The sequence below is a fragment of the Cherax quadricarinatus genome, unplaced genomic scaffold (assembly GCF_038502225.1).
Source record: "Cherax quadricarinatus isolate ZL_2023a unplaced genomic scaffold, ASM3850222v1 Contig157, whole genome shotgun sequence".
NCBI lineage: Eukaryota > Metazoa > Arthropoda > Malacostraca > Decapoda > Parastacidae > Cherax > Cherax quadricarinatus.
Window position 1 is genome coordinate 190,001 of NW_027195183.1, and position 20,024 is coordinate 210,024.

The 20,024-nt window shown below is 42.4% G+C and overlaps 2 protein-coding genes across 5 annotated transcripts in view; one reads left to right on the forward strand and one right to left on the reverse strand.

The window, feature by feature from the left end:
• Nucleotides 1-20,024, reverse strand: part of LOC128686064 (cytosolic carboxypeptidase 1-like) — a 224,920-nt gene that overhangs the window by 126,628 nt on the left and 78,268 nt on the right. The gene's annotated exons all lie outside the window — the stretch shown is intronic.
• LOC128686624 (C-type lectin 37Db-like) overlaps nt 6,272-20,024 on the forward strand; it is a 35,818-nt gene continuing 22,065 nt past the window's right edge. For 2 of the 4 annotated variants that reach the window (XR_008406673.2, XM_053773582.2), the window contains exons 1-3: nt 6,272-6,437; nt 10,144-10,329; nt 13,041-13,167. Coding sequence is in view for 3 of the 4 variants with exons in the window: in XM_053773582.2 (XP_053629557.1) it covers nt 6,383-6,437; nt 10,144-10,329; nt 13,041-13,167 (368 nt within the window). In the remaining variant the exon portion in view is untranslated. The remainder of the gene's footprint in view (nt 6,438-10,143; nt 10,330-13,040; nt 13,168-20,024) is intronic. The other 2 variants (XM_053773585.2, XM_053773584.2) reach the window with 2 other exon arrangements.

Genomic DNA, 20,024 nt, shown 5'->3' on the forward strand with positions numbered 1-20,024 from the left:
TCAAATTCGATTGGAGATCCTTCGAAAAACTTGTCAAGTAGGCTATACAAAACGGCCGAGATCAATACACTTTAAAACACATATTAAGTCCAAAGTTTATTATGAATGTAAGAGCTATAATTTCTCACATGGCGAACAAAACACGGTAAAACTCTCGCTAGTAAGTAATGCGCCTGTTTGTTATGGAAGGAATTTCTAGTATTTCCTGGAGAAGTTGTGGAGACGTCCCACACGCGCTCAAGGCCACTACTTTATCCAAATCACTGCAATATCCTATTTTACAGCATAGCTATTTCCTTATTTCCTTCTGTTGCAGAGGAAAGCGATGGTCAGTGATGCTGGCTTACGTCCGGAGGAATTAAATACCGTACATTTCTTCTACAGTCTACACGAAGAATACGAGGTAGTTTGGAGGTCACTTGACAACTGTAACCCAAGTGACCTTCCTCTTCAGTATCATCATTCTCTTCGATTCTTTGGCTTTACAAGTTCAGTAACTCATAAGGTAATTGTGATAAACGGTTTAAAACCGACTAGTTGAAGATTGAGACACTTTTTGCAACATATGGGAATCTTTATTGAAGCCACTGTGTGGCGAAACGTTTCTTCAATAAAGATTCCCATATTTTGCAAGTGTCTCAATCTTCACCCATAAGGTAATAACGACAGAGTGGATATCGAAAAAAAAATTAGTAAACTATTTAATATAAACTAGTACTTTTAAGTTTACGACTTGCTTCAAACAGCCGATCATCTAATTCGCAAAGACTGGCTGAGGTAATCTGAAAAGTAATCGAAATGTATAAAATATATCTAAGAAAATATAAAGCACGATAACGGAAGAAGGCACGACATGTTGGGCAAGAGTAACAAGGGGAGTTCCCTAATGATGAGTTCTCAGATCCACGCTATTCACTATATACTTGGACAACCTACATACAGAGATTGGTTAGCATATGATCCTTGAGGATTATGTGGAACTAATGCGACCTTAGCTTATTTACTCACCTCTTTCTATGACATGATTTCTTGGTATTCTTTTCACATGTCTTATTGTCTAGCTTTCTCCTTACTTCTTCACTTGACCTGTCTTGTGACTGCCGTGCCCTTCTCCTTCTCCCTCTCCTCCTCCTCCTCCCTCCCATTTTCTTGCTCTCTCTCTCTCTCTCTGACTAGAGACAATGATCCAGGACGGACAAAAATGCTGTCTCAAGTTTTCTTTCTAAACTGTGAGTTACTTGTCAATAGTTCCAGCTACGTTATTGTGAGTTTTGTTCTTAAAAAAAAAAAAGAGGGTCAAAAATTAAAGAACGCGGACAAATTACAAGAAAGGGTTAAAAATGACTATTTGATATTTGACTTGAATACCAATAAATATAACTTGATAGCCTGGAGCGGAAATATAATACACCCGCCTGGAGAGCAGCTGCTAGTGCCAGAAACCCGTGGGTGGCTATCAACACGAATCTATCCGTCGCAGCTAACTACAGGAAAACGCCAGTGGCATATATTATAATGATATATTCAATTACGGCTTTCAGGAACCTAAAATATTCAGCACAATATGTATCACACCTATTATACCAATACCAGAGCATGCAGCTCCCGCTTAGAACCAACATTTCCATCAAACACGAAAGTTTTGATAAGTTTTAAAGGTTTTCTACCAGGCTATTGAGTTTTGAAAATAAAGGACTTTATTATCTGATAAAACTCACACTTACAGGAATCAAAGGAGACATAGTAGCACCACACACAACAATGTAGCCCCTCGTCCTGGCTACACCAACAGCCAGGACGGGGGAACACACATGTGAGGGGCCGAGTTGAAGGAATAAATGGGAACAACACCCAAGTTAGATACAATAGGAACTTCAGCACGAGGAGAGTGGAACACACTGAGAGTAGTGTAGGTACACTGTACGTGAATTCTTTTGTGTATGTAACGAGTTGCACTCCATCGTCCTCATTAAAATCAGTAATTCACTGCGGCCAAGACAGTAAGATATGTGACTGTTAGCGAATCTTAAACAGAGAATTATCTGCTTGTATATTTAAATGTGCGCTTGGTGGATTCCCGTTCTCTGTTCGTGTTTCATATTTTTGAGTACCTACGTCTATTTCAATTCATTCTGATATGTTATAACTGGTTATTTTTTTTAATAGAAGACAATCTAACCTAAACAAGCCTACTCTAAATTGAGAAATCTGCTAAAAACAGTATGTTAACAATCGACTTTAAATTTTACGAGGATGGGTTGCACTTGGGCCCAGAAGCCGTAAAAGACAATATCGCAAAAACACACACACACACACACACAAACACAAACACACACACACACACACACACACACACACACACACACACACACACACGTCTCTCATTGAATATATGAGTCTAATTTTTTTGTGATTAAAGTATTTTTGACTGCAGCCTGACGAACACCCATGTAGTCGTTCAGCTTTAAACCTCATTAAGACGCACACAACATTTATGTAATTTGGTTAATAGAATAACCTAGATTAAAATAACTAATATCTAACTTTAGTCTCAAGTCGTTTAGAAATAGACACATGTATTCGTACAAGCTATAGAAAGCGAAAGGTATATTTAGCGTGGGGAGGTTGCTTAACTGTACTTGTGACCTGACGTAACCTCACCAAACAATTACCCTTCCTCCCGGACTTCTCCCTTAAAGGACAAGCGGATGTAACAACACTGGTGGTGATGTCAACTCAATATGTTTGGTTTAGAGCCTGTCGACTGCACGTGCCTCATAAAGGCTTCAGGTATCACCTACAAACTAAGATTCAAGAACGTTCCATTAGTCCTAATATAGACACATCTGAGAAGAGCGCTCCTTTCTTAGACGTCTCTGTATTAGGACATTTTGCCGCTATGGCAAAATGTTTCCTTTAATAAAAGTTGTAACTGTACGTATATCTTCCACAAACCGAGTGATTTATGTCGTCCATTATCAATTACACAAACTAATCAAGTTTGCTTAGTCCACTCCAATATAACTAGCCTAGTTTAGCTTAGCAGTAGCAGGAACCACCACAGTGGAGGATATGGATGACATGTCACTCTGTGCTGAGTGTGTGTGTGGGGGGGGGGGGGACATAGGAAACGAGGAAGATGAGGGAGGTTGAGAAGGGCAAGAAGTTGGTGCTGTGAGTCACATCATGCCTCCAGCCTCTTAACCACCACGCCCACAAACCTACCCGCCCTCCCGCCCGCTCGCCCACCCACCAGCTCGTACATTCAACATTTTGATAACGTATTTCCATTTCCCATTAGCTTTTATTTGTATGCGCGTGTGTGTACTCACCTATATGTGGTTGCAGGGGTCGAGTCAGAGCTCCTGGCCCCGCCTCTTCACAGGTCGATAGTAAGTCACTCTCCCTGCTCCGCGAGCTTAATTATTATATACCTCTTCCTAAAGCTATGTATGGAATTTGCCTCCACTACATCACTCTCCAGACTGTTCTACTTCCTGATAACTCTAAGGATAGAGAAATACTTCCTAACATCCCTATGACTCATCTGAGTTTTCGGCTTCCAGCTGTGGCTCCTTGTTCCTGTATCCCACTTCTGAAACATTCGAGCCCTATCCACCTTGTCAAATCCTTTCAGTATTTTATATGTCGATCTCATGTCCCCTCTAGCCATCCTGTCCTCCAGTGTCGTCAGGTTGATTTCCCTTAACCTCTCCTCCTTAGTTCCGGGACTAGTCTTGTTACAAAACCTTTTCACTTTCTCTTAATTTCTTGTCATTTATGACCAGATGTGGGTTCCATACTGGTGCTGCATACCCCAATACGGGCCTAATGTATACGGTGTACAGTGTCTTGAAAGACTCCTTAGGTTTGCCAGGCGCCCGTATGCTGCAGCAGTTATTTGGTAGATGTGCGCCTCGGGAGATGTGCTCGGTATAATGATCACCCCAAGATCCTTTTCATTAAATAAGTTTTTGCAACCTTTGACCTCCTAGGCTGTATTTCGTCTGCAGTCTTCTTTGTCCTTCTCCAAACTTCATGACTTTGTACTTGCTGAGGTTAAACTCCAGGAGCCATTTGTCGGACCAGGCGTGCAGCCTGTCAAGATCTCCTTACAGGCTTACCTGATCCTCGTCCACGCATTTGTATTCTTCTCATTGCTTCACATCGTCTGCAAACAGGAACACTTTTGAATCTATCCCTTCTGTCATATCATTCACATATACTAGAAACAGCACCGGACCCAGAACTGGCCCCTGTGGTACCCCAAAAGGTGTGTGTGTGTGTGTGTGTGTGTGTGTGTGTGTGTGTGTGTGTGTGTGTGTGTGTGTGTGTGTGTGTGTGTGTGTGTGTGTGTGTGAATGTTACCATTTGGTCCTAGGCACATGTCGATTAGACGTGTGTGTGTGTGTGTACTCACCTATTTGTACTCACCTATTTGTGGTTGCAGGGGTCGATTCACAGCTCCTGGCCCCGCCTCTTCGCTGATTGCTACTAGGTCCTCTCTCTCCCTGCTCCATGAGCTCTATCATACCTAGCCTTAAAACTATAGACTGTTCCCGTGTGTGTGTGTGTGTGTGTGTGTGTGTGTGTGTGTGTGTGTGTGTGTGTGTGTGTGTGTGTGTGTGTGTGTGTGTGTACTCACCTAGTTGTACTCACCTAGTTGAGGTTGCGGGGGTCGAGTCCGAGCTCCTGGCCCCGCCTCTTCACTGATCGCTACTAGGTCACTCTCCCTGAGCCGTGAGCTTTATCATACCTCTGCTTAAAGCTATGTATGGATCCTGCCTCCACTACATCGCTTCCCAAACTATTCCACTTACTGACTACTCTGTGGCTGAAGAAATACTTCCTAACATCCCTGTGATTCATCTGTGTCTTCAGCTTCCAACTGTGTGTGTGTGTGTGTGTGTGTGTGTGTGTGTGTGTGTGTGTGTGTGTGTGTGTGTGTGTGTGTGTATGAGTGTATATGAGTGTGTGTGTATGAGTGTGTGTGTGTGTATGAGTACTCACCTATTTGTGGTTGCAGGGGTCGAGTCTTAGCTCCTGACCCCGCCTCTTCACCGGTTGCTACTGGGCCCTCTCTCTCCCCACTCCATGAGCTTTATCAAACCTCGTCTTAAAACTGTGTATGGTTCCTGCCTCCACTACGTCATTTTCTAGGCTATTCCACTGCCTTACAACTCTATGACTGAAGAAATGCTTCCTACTATCTCTCTGACTCATTTGTGTCTTCAACTTCCAATTGTGGCCTCTTGTTTCTGTGTCCCCTACCTGGAACATCCTGTCTTTGTCCACCTTGTCTATTCCACGCAGTATTTTATATGTCGTTATCATGTCTCCCCTGACCCTCCTGTCCTCCAGTGTCGTCAGGCCGATTTCCCTTAATCTTTCTTCATAGGACATTCCCCTTAGCTCTGGAACTAACCTTGTCGCAAACCTTTGTACTTTCTCTAGTTTCTTGACGTGCTTTATCAAGTGCGGGTTCCAAACAGGTGCTGCATACTCCAGTATGGGCCTGACATACACGGTGTACAGTGTCTTGAATGATTCCTTACTAAGGTATCGGAATGCTGTTCTCAGGTTTGCCAGGCGCCCATATGCTGCAGCAGTTATCTGATTGATGTGTGCTTCCGGAGACATGCTCGGTGTTATACTCACCCCAAGATCTTTCTCCTTGAGTGAGGTTTGCAGTCTTTGGCCACCTAGCCTATACTCTGTCTGTGGTCTTCTGTGCCCTTCCCCTATCTTAATGACTTTGCATTTGGCAGGATTAAATTCGAGAAGCCATTTGCTGGACCAGGTGTCCAGTCTGTCCAGGTGTGTGTGTGTGTGTGTGTGTGTGTGTGTGTGTGTGTGTGTGTGTGTGTGTGTGTGTGTGTGTGTGTGTGTGTGTGTGTGTGTGTGTGTGTGTGTGTGTGTGTGTGTGTGTGTGTGTGTGTTTGTGTGCGTTTGTGTGTGTTTGTGTGTGTTTGTGTGTGTGTGTGCATACTCCAGTATGGGCGCACGGTGCAGTGCTTGAATGTGTGTGTGTGTGTGTGTGTGTGTGTGTGTGTGTGTGTGTGTGTGTGGTGTGTGTGTGTGTGTGTGTGTGTGTGTGTGTGTGCGCGCGCGCATGCGTGTGTGGGGGTCATGACGAGAATTGGAAGAAAAGAGAGAAGACGGGAGGAGGAGGACGAAGAGGGAGAAGCTGGGAGGATGAGGAGGGAGAAGACGAGAGGAAGAAGATGGAGGAGGGGGAGTAGGAGAGAGTAACCTGGCTAGGCAGCAACAATGAGAGAGCGACTGGCGGGTACCACACACGCACCTCCAAACTCATTACCCTGCTGTTCTCGCTTAGGTGCGGGTGTGACAGTGTTCAGTATAGCAGTGGGAGAGCAGCAAGATGTCTGTACTAGTGCTGGGAGCTGTGCTACCCCTACTGGTTTCTCTGGTGGGAGGTAAGAACATGGGTATCATATTGATGGTCTACCGACAAGTTGATGAATAAGACACGTGAATCACTTGACTAAGGGTAGGCTATAAGTAACTCTGGCAGTACGGCATTGTATGGAGTTGTCAATGACATAAAATGCAAAGTGTGTGGACAGAGACAAGGAGATACACTGGAGCAATATGTCTTAGTAGTCAAACATCTACCTTTCAGAGACGCCTCCATGCAAACCTAACAGGATACAGCCAAACACCTCATTGCTAATGATATCCAAAATCTTAAGGTTATATCCACTTTTTGCATCGACTAGATGGACAGACTGTTTTAATGGAGATTGCAGTCCAGCTATGACCAATGTTTTTTGTGTTTTTATTTCTTTAGTTGTAATACGAAAGCAATTTTTTGAGATTGTATTACTTACTGTGCTGTGTACAACAACTATACGAAGTAATTGTAAAATATGAAATGACTAATATTCCTTTCTATCAATGTAACAATGCCCAGTGGGGTCTGACAAAGACTCATTGTGACCTCTGTAATCCCGTTTTATTGCGCTACTGCTTACAGGATAAGCATGGGTTGCAAAATAAACCTGCAGCTCATGCGGCACAACTAACTAAAGACTTGGCTGACCACCTCTTACCAAGGGTGACAGACTGGTCACGTCAAAATTGCCTCTACTGTCTTCAATGTTGTATTTGCCTGTATTCAACTGAAGAAGCTTGTTGTGCAGGCGAAACGTTTCCGAAAAAAATATAAAAAAAACTGTTTACCACTACTCTTGTATTTGATTGGTTAGAAAGTTGAAGATCACCTTCTCACTTTGCCAGTTATCACTTTAGCACATATTTTGTACGCTATTACACCATGATCACACTTGTTAAAAGCCTTTGCGAGGTCTATGTATATTACATCTGCATTCTGTTGTCTTCCAGTGCATCCAAAACCATATCATAGTGATCCAGTAGTTGCGAGAGGCACGGGTGACCTGCTCTGAACCCATGTTGTCCCGGATTGTGCAGTTTTTGGGAATCCAAGTGGTTTGCAATCGTGCTACTCCATAAAGTTGGCAGCTATTGCTGCCAACTTTATGGAGTAGGAGCTATGTCCGTTAATTTTAGTGGCTGTGGTATTTCACCCATGTCTAAGCTCCTTCTCCATAGTATACTTAGGGCATGCAAAAGGGGTTTCTTGCAGTTCCTAATCGATACAGAGTTCCACGAGTCTGGGCCTGAGGCTGAGTGCATGGGCATGTTGTCAATGACTTTCTCAGAGTAGAGTGGAGTTAAGGCAATGCCAGAAATTTGGCATACATTGACGGAGTTTTGAGGATCATTCATGAAAAAAATCATTTATATTGTCGATCTTTAGACTGATTAGTGACATTTTTTTTTGGGTTATCCTAGGTTCCAAAGGACTCCAATGGAAATAAGTCACCCTATCTGACTTTTTTGGGGTTATCCTAGGTTCTACACACATATGCTGCTATGTATGATAATCTATGTAACTGTATTTGTGTATACCTGAATAAACTTATTGTAGACAAAGAGTCGTACTGAGATTTCAGTATCTCACTCATTTCTGTTTAAGTCCCATCTTGTCTGAGTAAGGGCCCAATACTAGATGTGGTTTTTGCCTTGTTTTTTGTAAATGAAAAGAAATATTTCGAATTTCTTTCAATTTCACTAATTGCTTTTAGGTTCTCCTGTCTTTCCTGGATCCTGCATGAATCCTTTAACCTAAGCTCAATACTTTCCACTTCACTGGCCAGTGCTTCCTTCCATGTATCAAAAAATCTAGCGTTCTTGAGGAGCTCAGTAATTCTTCGTTGTCTTCTGTAGAGGGAGCATCTTTCTCCCTCCAGTTTCCTTCTTCTTTCTTAGGGAAATATGCCTTGAATATACTTCAGCTGTCAGGAAGTTGATCCTTTCAAGGTACTGTTTGGATCCATGTTATTTAAGATATCTTCCCAATATGCTTCATTTAAGACATGGTTCACCTGATCCCAGTTGATGTTCTTGTTGAAGTTGTATTTGGTGAAGACACTCTCACAGCTATGTGCATTTTGCTGGTCAGGACCCCTGTGCATGTAAGTCTGAACTTCGATTAGACTGTGATCAGAATTAGTCATTTTTTATATTATGTGTCTTACCAGGTCCTCATTGTGAAAATAAGGTAAAGTGTGTTTTCCAGTCTTGTTGGCTCCACTATCTACTGACTTAGGGTATGTTTGTTGTAGAGATTTAGCAGCTCATGTGCGTGTGACTTTTTATCTGCACTGCCTCCAGGGATTGTTTCTGCTATAATGTTATTTGCTACATTATTCCATTTTATATGCCTAAGGCTGAAATCACCAAGCAGTACGATGTTCGGGGATGGGGCTAGGAGGCTTTCCAGACAGTAATAAATTTTCAGTAGCTGTTCCTTTAACTGTTGGGAGGTTTCATATGGTGGCTTATGTACAACCACTATGACTAGGTTCTGGCTCTTGATCTTTGTTTGAACTTCAACTACATCATTTGTGTTCAGCATCTCTGTGCAGATGAGCGACTCTGACATACAGGCCAACCCCTCCTTGTTGCCTGTTCTTTCTGTCGCATCTGAAAAGGCTGTACCCATTTATCCTTATTTCGGTGTCAAAGCGATCTTTTGTGTGGGTCTCTGTGAAGGCTGCAAACATCACATATGACCCCTCTAGAAGTCCACTGAGGAAGGGCATTTTGTTGGTGGATGACTTGAGGCCCTGTATATTAGGAAATATAAACGAGGTCGTATTCTGTGTCTGCTGGGACTGCATTTATGGTAGGGGGCAGTTCTTGACACTTTTTTTGTGCACAAGTACATCTGTAATGTTTAATTTCTGCCAGAATTCTAATATAACAGTCTCAGAGTTGTAATAAATTGCTGTGATTACCTTGCATGTGTAGTGGCACTTAAATATCTTAACTCCTCGATCTAATAGCTGTATCAGAGATGCCATAATGAGTGTTAAAAACACAATCTTTACACTTATGTCCACAGATGGCAAATTTTGAGGATGAATACAGGAATGAAAGGTTCTCACCAAGTACATCCTGACTGCAGGAATAAAAAACAGGCGAACAGGTTTCGGGTTGACATTTTAAAGTATGAGGACTAAGAGATGAGAAAGGTAAGATTTTGTTCAGATTTTTTACCCCAGAGAATTAGCAACCCAGGATAACCCAAGAAAATCAGTGCATCATCAAGGACTGTCTGTCTTATTTCCACTGGGGTCCTTTAATTTTGTTCCCCAGAATGCGACCCACACCAGTAGACTAACGCCCAGGTACCTCCTTGTTTGCTAGGTGAACAGGGACAGCAGGTGTAAGAAAACATGCCCAATGTTTCCACCTGGCTGGGAATCGAACCATGAATACTCAGTATGCGAGGTGAGAGCACTGCATATCATTAACTAATATAGGCATGCACTTTAAGTGAGAGCATTGCATATTATTAACTAGCATTAGCATGCACTTAAAGTCACCTGCTGCATGTGCATAGAGAAGCAAGATGAAGAGTACCTTAGCTGCCTTAAAACCAGCTGTATTTTTTTCTTGCTTGTTAATGCAAGTTTTTGATGCTTCCAAAATAGCCCTGCTTTCTCAGCAGGGAAATTTCTCTTAAATTTACATTATAAACCACATAGCTTCCTTCCCTGCATATACCTGAACCTCTTTTGCCTCAATACCCAGGTCAGCAGCGGATACAGACGGTGGAGGTGGCAGATTCTCGGTACTTTATCTCAAATGCGTCACCCTACTCACCACAGCTGAACTGGTTCCTGGCCTATGAGTACTGCCACACCATTGGTATGGAGCTCCTCAGCTTTGAGAGACTTGAAGAAACACAACAAATCGATGAATTCCTTAAAGCTAATGGTGAGCATATGCTTCTAAATTGTTGTATTCTAAGCACCTCTGCAAAAATAGTGATTATGTGTGAGTGTGGTGAAAGTGTTGAATGATGATGAAAGTATTTTCTTTTTGGGGGTTTTCTTTCTTTTTGGGTCACCCTGCCTCGGTGGGAGACGGCCAACTTTTTGAAAAAAAATAAAATTATGTTGCAATGACTGGTACTGTAATCATTTTGGACATTATGCTGTACAATATATCATTACCTTTATACAGTGGACCCCCGCATACCGTACGCATTGCATACCGTACAATCCGCATACCGGACGCTTTGATCGCTAAAATTTTGCCTCGCATACCGCCCAAAAACCCGCTCACCGCCCTTCGTCCGAGACGCGTCCAATGTGCGGCCTGAGCCAGTCTCGTATGTTCCGCCGGTGGCATTGTTTACCAGCCAGCCTCCGCGGTAACATCCAAGCATACAATCGGAATATTTTGTATTATTACAGTGTTTTCGGTGCTTTATCTGGAAAATAAGTGACCATGGGCCCCAAGAAAGCTTCTAGTTCCAACCCTACAGCAATAAGGGTGAGAATTCCAATAGAGATGAAGAAAGAGATCATTGATAAGTATGAAAGTGGAGTGCGTGTCGCCGACCTGGTCAGGTTGTACAAGAAACCCAAATCAACCATCTCTACTATTGTGGGCAACAGAAAGGCAATCAAGGAAGCTGTTCTTGCCAAAGGTTTAACTGTGTTTTCGAAACAGAGATCGCAAGTGATGGAAGATGTTGAGAGACTCTTATTGGTGTGGATAAATGAAAAACAGCTAGCAGGAGATAGCGTTTCTCAAGCGATCATAAGCGAAAAGGCTAGGAAGTTGCATGAGGATTTAATTAAAAAAATGCCTGCAACTAGTGATGATGTGAGTGAATTTAAGGCCAGCAAAGGTTGGTTTGAGAGATTTAAGAAGCGTAGTGGCATACATAGTGTGATAAGGCATGGTGAGGCTGCCAGTTCGGATCACAAAGCAGCTGAAAAATATGTGCAGGAATTCAAGGAGTACATAGACAGTGAAGGACTGAAACCTGAACAAGTGTTTAATTGTGATGAAACAGGCCTGTTCTGGAAGAAAATGCCAAGCAGGACCTACATTACTCAGGAGGAAAAGGCACTCCCAGGACATAAGCCTATGAAAGACAGGCTTACTCTGTTGATGTGTTCCAATGCTACTGGTGATTGCAAAGTGAAGCCTTTATTAGTGTATCACTCTGAAACTCCCAGACCGTTCAGGCAAAAGAATGTCCTCAAGGAGAATTTGTGTGTGCTGTGGAGGGCAAACAGTAAGGCATGGGTCACTAGGGACTTTTTCTATGACTGGTTACACCATGCATTTGCCCCCAATGTGAAAGATTACCTAACTGAAAAGAAATTAGAACTTAAGTGCCTCCTGGTGTTAGACAATGCCCCTGGTCATCCTACAGACGTGGCAGAGCGACTTTATGGGGACATGAAATTCATTAAGGTGAAGTTTTTGCCTCCTAATACCACTCCTCTCCTGCAGCCCATGGACCAGCAGGTTATTGCAAACTTCAAAAAACTGTACACAAAAGCTCTGTTTGAAAGGTGCTTTGTAGTGACCTCAGAAACTCAACTGACTCTAAGAGACTTTTGGAGAGATCACTTTAATATCCTCAATTGTATAAACCTTATAGGTAAGGCTTGGGAGGGAGTGACTAAGAAGACCTTGAACTCTGCTTGGAAGAAACTGTGGCCAGAATGTGTAGACAAAAGGGATTTTGAAGGGTTTGAGGCTAACCCTGAGAGGATTATGCCAGTTGAGGAATCCATTGTGGCATTGGGAAAGTCCTTAGGGTTGGAGGTTAGTGGGGATGATGTGGAAGAGTTGGTGGAGGAGGACAATGAAGAACTAACCACTGATGAGCTGATAGATCAACTTCAACAGCAAGAGGCCAGACCTGAGGAAACTGGTTCAAAGGAGGGGAGAGAGAAATTGAAGAAATTGCCTACTACAAAGTGGCTAGAAGTGCAAACCTTCATGGATGAAAATCACCCTCACACAGCTATTGCAAGCCGTGCTGGTGACTATTACACTGACAATGTTGTGAAACACTTTAGGGAAGTCATAAAGGAACGAGAGGTACAAGCCACTATGGACAGATATGTTGTGCGAAAGAAGTCCAGTGACTCTGAAGCTGGTCCTAGTGGCATTAAAAGAAGAAGGGAAGTAACCCCAGAAAAGGACTCGACACCTCAAGTCTTAATGGAAGGGGATTCCCCTTCTAAACACTAACACTCTCTCTCCCCTCCTCCCATCCCATCAATCATCACCAGATCTTCAATAAAAGTAAGTGTCATGTAATTGTGCATGCCTTTTTCAGTTTGTGTGTATTAAAATTAACATTTCATGTGGTAAAAATTTTTTTTTCATACTTTTGGGTGTCTTGCACGGATTAATTTGATTTCCATTATTTCTTATGGGGAAAATTCATTCGCATACCGAACATTTCGCATAACAGCCAGCCCTCTTGCACTGATTAAGGTCGCTATGCGGGGGTCCACTGTACTTACAATAATATCATGTACAGTGATAAATCTGTCAAAGGTGCAAAACTACTGAAATAAGAAATGCTTAAATTTTGAACATTTATGTTAGAGCTGTAGCAATAATCTATCACTGTCACCACTAAACATAATAAAGTGTAATTCTTCCACCAGGCCATGCTAAAAGTGCTTACTGGACAAGCGGTAACCAGCTGGGGTCAGCTATGTGGATCTGGATGAGCACTGGCCAGCCCTTCAACAGCACCTTCAATTTCTGGGCAGCAGGAGGCCCACCACTTGTGTAACTATCATACCCACTGCATGAATACAGAATCCACTTACAATGTATTAGGGCTATATTGTGTAACCATAAAGCATTTTGTGATTTTTTTTAACCCTTTCAGGGTTTCGGCTGAACTAGTATGGCTTACGCACCAGGGTTTTTGACGTACTAGTACGCCTAAATTCTAGCGCCCTCAAATCTAATGAGAGAAAGCTGGTAGGCCTACATATGAAAGAATGGGTCTATGTGGTCAGTGTGCGTGGTATAAAAAAAAATCCTGCAGCACATAGTGCGTAATGAGAAAAAAAAAACTTGACCGTGTTTTTGGATCAAAACAGAGACTTTTCACTGTATTTTCGTATGGTATTTATTGTTGTATTCTAGTTTTCCTGGTCTCATTTTATAGAATGAAAGACATATTACAGAAATTGAGATGATTTTGACTGGTTTTACAATGAAAAGTATCTTGAAATTGAGCTCAAAGTAGCAGAAATGTTCGATTTTTACCAAAGTCCAAAAGTAAACAAATCATGCTAAGCGTCCAATACACGTCAACTGGTGAGTCTAATATTCTTTTACAAGTGCGCTGATATTATTTATACCATTTCTACACTAATTCAGTAATCTGCATAACAGTAAATCTTCTATTTTTTTGTGAGAATAAAAATTCAAAGTGGAAAGCAAAAGAATGTAAGAGGGGAGTGGGGACGTGACTAATGAACAGAGGAAATGTTATTTTAGTGCCAGTAATGTCTTTCTTGTTTATTCTGGACCCTATTCGGAAATTGGAATCTTTTGAAATTTGTGTGAAATTAAACCATACCCCCAGCCGGGATTGAACCCGCTGTTTGCAATCGTGTCATTACGATTTCTTGAGTCATGTTGTGTGAAAATGGCAAAATTGTTAAATTCTGACCACTTTATTGGATAGTTGAAATCGGTAAATGGGTGGTTTCTCATACTCATTCGATAGAAAAAATGTAGTTCTAGCAAAATAGCTATGATTTTTGTCGACAAGCACACTGGAATTGGCCGAAAATAGGGCTCAAAGTGGGCAAAATCGCCGATGCGTAAACATCGTCGAGACCGCTAACTTCGCGAGAGCATAATTCCGTAAGTTTTCCATCAAATTTCATACTTTTGGTGTCATTGTGATCGGGAAAGGATTCTCTATCTTTTCATAAGATTTTTTTTTTTTTTTGAAATTTGGGCGACCCTGAGAACAAGTCTCTTGAGAGGGCCTGTCAACCCTGAAAGGATTAGTTCTGATTAGGTTCCACAATTTTTTTTTTTATTTTTTTATTAACACATCAGCCGTTTCCCGCCAAGGCAGGATAACTAAAAAAAAAATAAGGAAACATTTTCATCATCATTCACTCCATCACTGTCTTGCCAGAGGTGTGCCTACACTACAGTTATAAAACTGCAACTTATCAACACCCTTCCTACTGAGTGCAGGCACTGTACTTCCCGCCTCCAGGACTCAAGTCCAGCCTGCCAGTTTCTCTGAATCCCTTCATAAATGTTAACTTGCTCACACTCCAACAGCACACTGAGTCATAAAAACCACTTGTCTCCACTTGCTCTTATCTAACACACTCATGCATGCTTGCCCGAAGTCCAAGCCCCTTGCATACAAAACCTTACTTACCCCCTCCCTCCAACCTTTCTTAGGCCATAATTTTAGGCTTTCTACACAAGTCTGAAATTTTGGTATGCATACTGTTTGGGAATACTCATTCATACAAATACTAAGGAAAAGTAAAAGGAATATTCTCTCCAGAAGTTTCATGTAATTTCAAACATTAACGAGTAGCTCTAGATGGTAAGCTCATATTTATTATATATAGTTCACAATGCATATACTGTACAGTATCTTTGTAGAAAAAGAAATGTATAATATACACTGTATCTGGATAGTTCTTGTAAAGTGCAAAAAAAATTTTACAGTTGGCACACGTACAGCATATAAGAACATAAGAAAGAAGGAACACTGCAACAGGCCTACTGACCCATGCGGAGCAGGTCCATGCCCCCCCCCCCCCGATTAGCCCAATGACCCACCCAGTCAGGTCACCTCCACTCAAGGATGGAGCACGGCACCAGATCCAGCAGCACAAGCTAGTCAGGTCCAACTCACACCCACCCACACCCACTCATGTATTTATCTAACCTATTTTTAAAACTACACAACGTTTTAGCCTGAATAACTGTACTCGGAAGTTTGTTCCACTCATCCATGACTCTATTACCAAACCAGTGCTTTCCTATATCCTTCCTGAATCTGAATTTTTCCAACTTGAAACCACTGCTGCGAGTCCTGTCTTGGCTGGAAATTTTCAGCACGCTATTTACATCCCCTTTATTTATTCCTGTTTTCCATTTATACACCTCGATCATATCCCCCCTAATTCTACGCCTTTCGAGAGAGTGCAGATTCAGGGCCCGCAGTCTATCCTCATATGGAAGATTTCTGATACATGGGATCATCTTTGTCATCCTCCTCTGTAAGTTTTCCAGAGCATTTATATCCATTCTGTAATACGGTGACCAGAACTGAGCAGCATAGTATAAATGAGGCCTAACCAAGGATATACAGAGTTGAAGAACAACCGGAGGACTTCTATTATTTATACTTCTAGATATGAAGCCAAAAATTCTGTTAGCTTATTGTGAACACTAATGCACTGTTGTCTTGGTTTTAGATTACTGCTAACCAGAACTCCTAAATCCTTTTCCCAATCAGTAGTATTGAGATCAACATTATTTAGTTTATATGTGGCATGGTTATTTAACTGTCCAACATTTAGAACTTTGCATTTGTCAGTATTAAACTGCATCTGCCACTTCTCCGACCATTGCATCAGTCTATTCAAATCATCCTGGAGTGCTTTAGTGTCCTCATTAGAATGAATTGGACGGCCTATTTTGGTGTCATCAGCAAATTTTCTTATGTCACTATTTATTCCCTCATCTATGTCGTTTATGTAAATTGTGAACAACACAGTAGCGTAAATACAGTGGAACCCCAGTTTTCGTCCGGTCCAGTTATCATACAATTCAGTCTTCAACCACTTTTTTCGGAGAAATTTTCCCCGTTTTCACACATCTGCTCGGAAATCGTCTGTACTAGATGCGTCCACCTGCCTGAGGGACGTGGCAGCTCATATGTTCGTGACTCAGTCTGCCTTTGTTACTCATTCACTGAGCCAGAAGGGTTTGAGGCTGCCCTGATCATCTTACGCTTGTTGTGGAATCTACTGTGTCTTTGGGGAAGTCCGTGGGATTGGGGGTGAGTGGCCAGGACGTGGACGAGTTGGTGAACGACCACATGGAAGAGCTAAGCAGTCTTCAATAAAGGTAAAAGTGAGGTTAAATGTTTATTTATCCATTTCATTAGTCAATTATACAGTGGACCCCCGGTTAATGATATTTTTTTCACTCCAGAAGTATGTTCAGGTGCCAGTATTGACCGAATTTGTTCCCATAAGGAATATTGTGAAGTAGATTAGTCCATTTCTGACCCCAAACATACACGTACAAACGCACTTACATAAATACACTTACATAATTGGTCGCATTCGGAGGTGATCGTTATGCGGGGGTCCACTGTATTTATTTCTCATTGTTTTCTGTATGAAAAATTATAGTTATTCTCTATAAAACATATTTTTTGTTAATATTTTTGGGTGTCTGGAATGAATTAATTGGATTTACATTATTTCTTATGGGAAACATTACTTCAGTTTTCGTACAAATCGGTTTTCGACCGACCTTCTGGAACAGATTAAAGACGAAAACCTGGGTTCCACTGCATACCGCCTCTCCTCACTTAATGATGGAGTTCTGTTCCTAAGACCACATCAGTAAACGAATTTGTCACCGAGGAGAATACTATAATGGTAGTGGGTTTGTGTCAACCATCTTTGATATTGTTTTAATGTCACCTTTGCACCATTTATAACATTTCTGGTATATTTTTAAATGTTTATACAGTAGTATACTGTATATTGTAATAAACAGAATAGAGGAAATCAGCTCTAATATATATTATTTAAATATGCATACTGGTCAGAAAGCCCGTTGTAAGTCCGAGTCGTCGGTAAACGAGTACGTCGCTAAGTAAGGAGAGTCTGTATACATATATTTCTTTTTCTTTTTTCAACAAACTGGCCGTATCCCACCAAGGCAGGGTTACCCAAAAAGAAAAACGAAAGTTTTTCATTTTAAATTTAATAATTTATACAGGAGAAGGGGTTACTAGCCCCTTGCTCCTGGCATTTTAGTCGCCTCTTACAACACACATAGCTTACAGAGGAAGAATTCTGTTCCACTTCCCCATGGAGATAAGAGGAAATAAACAAGAACAAGAACTAGTAAGAAAATAGAAGAAAACCCAGAGGGGTGTGTATATATATATGCTTGTACAGGTATGTGTAGTGTGACCTAAGTGTAAGGAGAAGTAGCAAGACGTACCTGAAACCTTGCATGTTTATGAGACAGAAAAATGGACACCAGCAATCCTACCATCATGTAAAACAATTACAGGCTTTCGTTTTACACTCATTTGGCAGGACGGTAGTACCTCCCTGGGCGGTTGCTGTCTACCAACCTACTACCTAAGAAAAGTACCACCTCTACAGCTGGAATGGGGACCCTCATCCTCAGAGAAGACAAACGTACCTCAGGGAAAACTCAAGGTCCTCCCCGGAGCTGTTTGAATATTTTCTTCTACCATCCCCTATATTTTATATTCTATGTGAACATTTATTAATAAACAGAATACATTTGCAGAAAAACACAAACATGAATACAATGGTACAATGTATTAAAGAAAGTGGTTGCCCTTGGGTCCCTGGTGTCAATGAGTCTGGAACCCAATTCTTTAAGGAAGCATGTGGCATTTTTCCCCATGATCCCAAGGTCTCTGATCCCACTGGGACAAACTGATACTGTTGGCTTATGTTCCTGTACTTGCTGATCTTGTACTCCTCCCTGTCGCCCAACACTGTGATGGATGTAGGTGTCAGCCAGTGTGGACACAGGTATAGTCCCATGATTAGAGCTTGCCATTCTTCCAAGGATAGATTGTGATCCCATCGGGGCGGTTTGCTGGGTTGTGGGTATTGTTGGCTGCTAGTGATCGGGGCTCCCTCTCGGCTGGGCATCCAGCTGTGGCAAGGGTTCTCTTTATGATGTCGTTGACCTCACTGTGGCTTGCATGCCAGCCCTTGGTTTTGGAACAGTTAAGACATGTAGACCATATTGGTCTCCTTGCGCTTCGCCGCAAATACACATACATTCTGTATAAATTGGGGCAGCAAGGTGCAAAGCCACTGCAATACAGAGGGTCGTAGAGTCAAGTCGCGTTCCCATTGCCGATATGGTAACTTGTTGGAGGAAGTCCCCGGAGTGAGGTGCGCTCACAGCCTGGAGACGGGCCGTCTCGCTATCTGATGTTGCAGCCCTGAGCATGTTGGCAAGCACCTTTTCAGTGATCGGGCCATCCCAGCTTGACTGTGAGCCAGTGCTGCACTAGGGTTTGGTGCTGGAGCAACAAGAGTCTCCCATTCAGTGATGGCATTGGCATAGCTAGGGTCCTGTATTCCTGCTGAGTCACTGAGGTTATCAGGAAGACTTTGTCTTATCAACTCGTTTGATGCTATGGAAGAGGCTAGGAAAGCTGGTAGAGCAATCTGGGAGGATCTGCGTACTCCTAGCCCCCCAAGCCGGACCGGAAGTGAGGCTTGCAACCACTGTCCATCTTCAAGGGAAAGATTCAATACACACTCTAGCATGGTCTTTAGGAGAGTGTCATATTCCTTGAGTTTTGGACTGCTGAAGGCTGGGGAGCATCTCAGAAAGTAGGTAAGTTTTGGGATTGACAGGCACCTGGTGAGTAGGTAGAAGGCATCATGTGTGTGTCAATGTCTTTCATCCTGCTTTCCATCGTTCGGAGGTCTGAGACTTTTTTTTCTAGAATCAGATCGATGGCATTGGACCCAAGAGGAGCACCAAGGAGAGTGCTATTGGCTGGATCAATGGCTCATGCTCCTGGTAAAACGGCACTAATATTCTGGATCATCTGTTGATTGATAGAAACTATTTCACATTTGGTGGTGTTTAAAGAAAGGCCCAGGCTTTCTCCCATGTCTTTAATTTTACTGATGTCCTCTAGGAGAGATTCTGTTGTGCCAGCTAGGGTACCATCATCCAGGAACCAGATATTGAGTTTGCTGGAGAGTGCTTCTGTGACTTCCTTGATGACCAAACAGAATAGAAAGAGGGCGAGAGGGTCCTCCTGTTGCACGCCCTCACACGAGACAATTTCATGGCCCCCAAACAATAGTTTGGAAGTCACACTATAAAACAATTCTATGAAGGGATAAAGGGAAGGGAAGTTTCTATAAACTGCTTGGAGAGCAGCGTCCCTTCTGACTGAGTTGAAAGCGTTGGCAAAGTCCAATTTGACCAAGGCTTTTTCATCGGACATGTTTTTGATATATACACGTGCTGCGTGGGCAGCTGCTTCACAGCCCTGTTGAATGCCGAAACCGAGCTGAGTTGGTTTCAGCATTGCAGCAGCCTCTTGACTCGCCCTTCTTACTGTGGCCTTGGCAACTAGGCGCCGAAGGGTGCTACCCACTGCAATGAGCTTGATTCCGCCATTCTTTTTCCGGAGGGCACACAATGAGGCACCAATATATATACATATATATATATACATATATATATATTTTATTTTATTATTATTTATTATCACACTGGCCGATTCCCACCAAGGCAGGGTGGCCCGAAAAAGAAAAACTTTCGCCATCATTCACTCCATCACTGTCTTGCCAGAAGGGTGCTTTACACTACAGTTTTTAAACTGC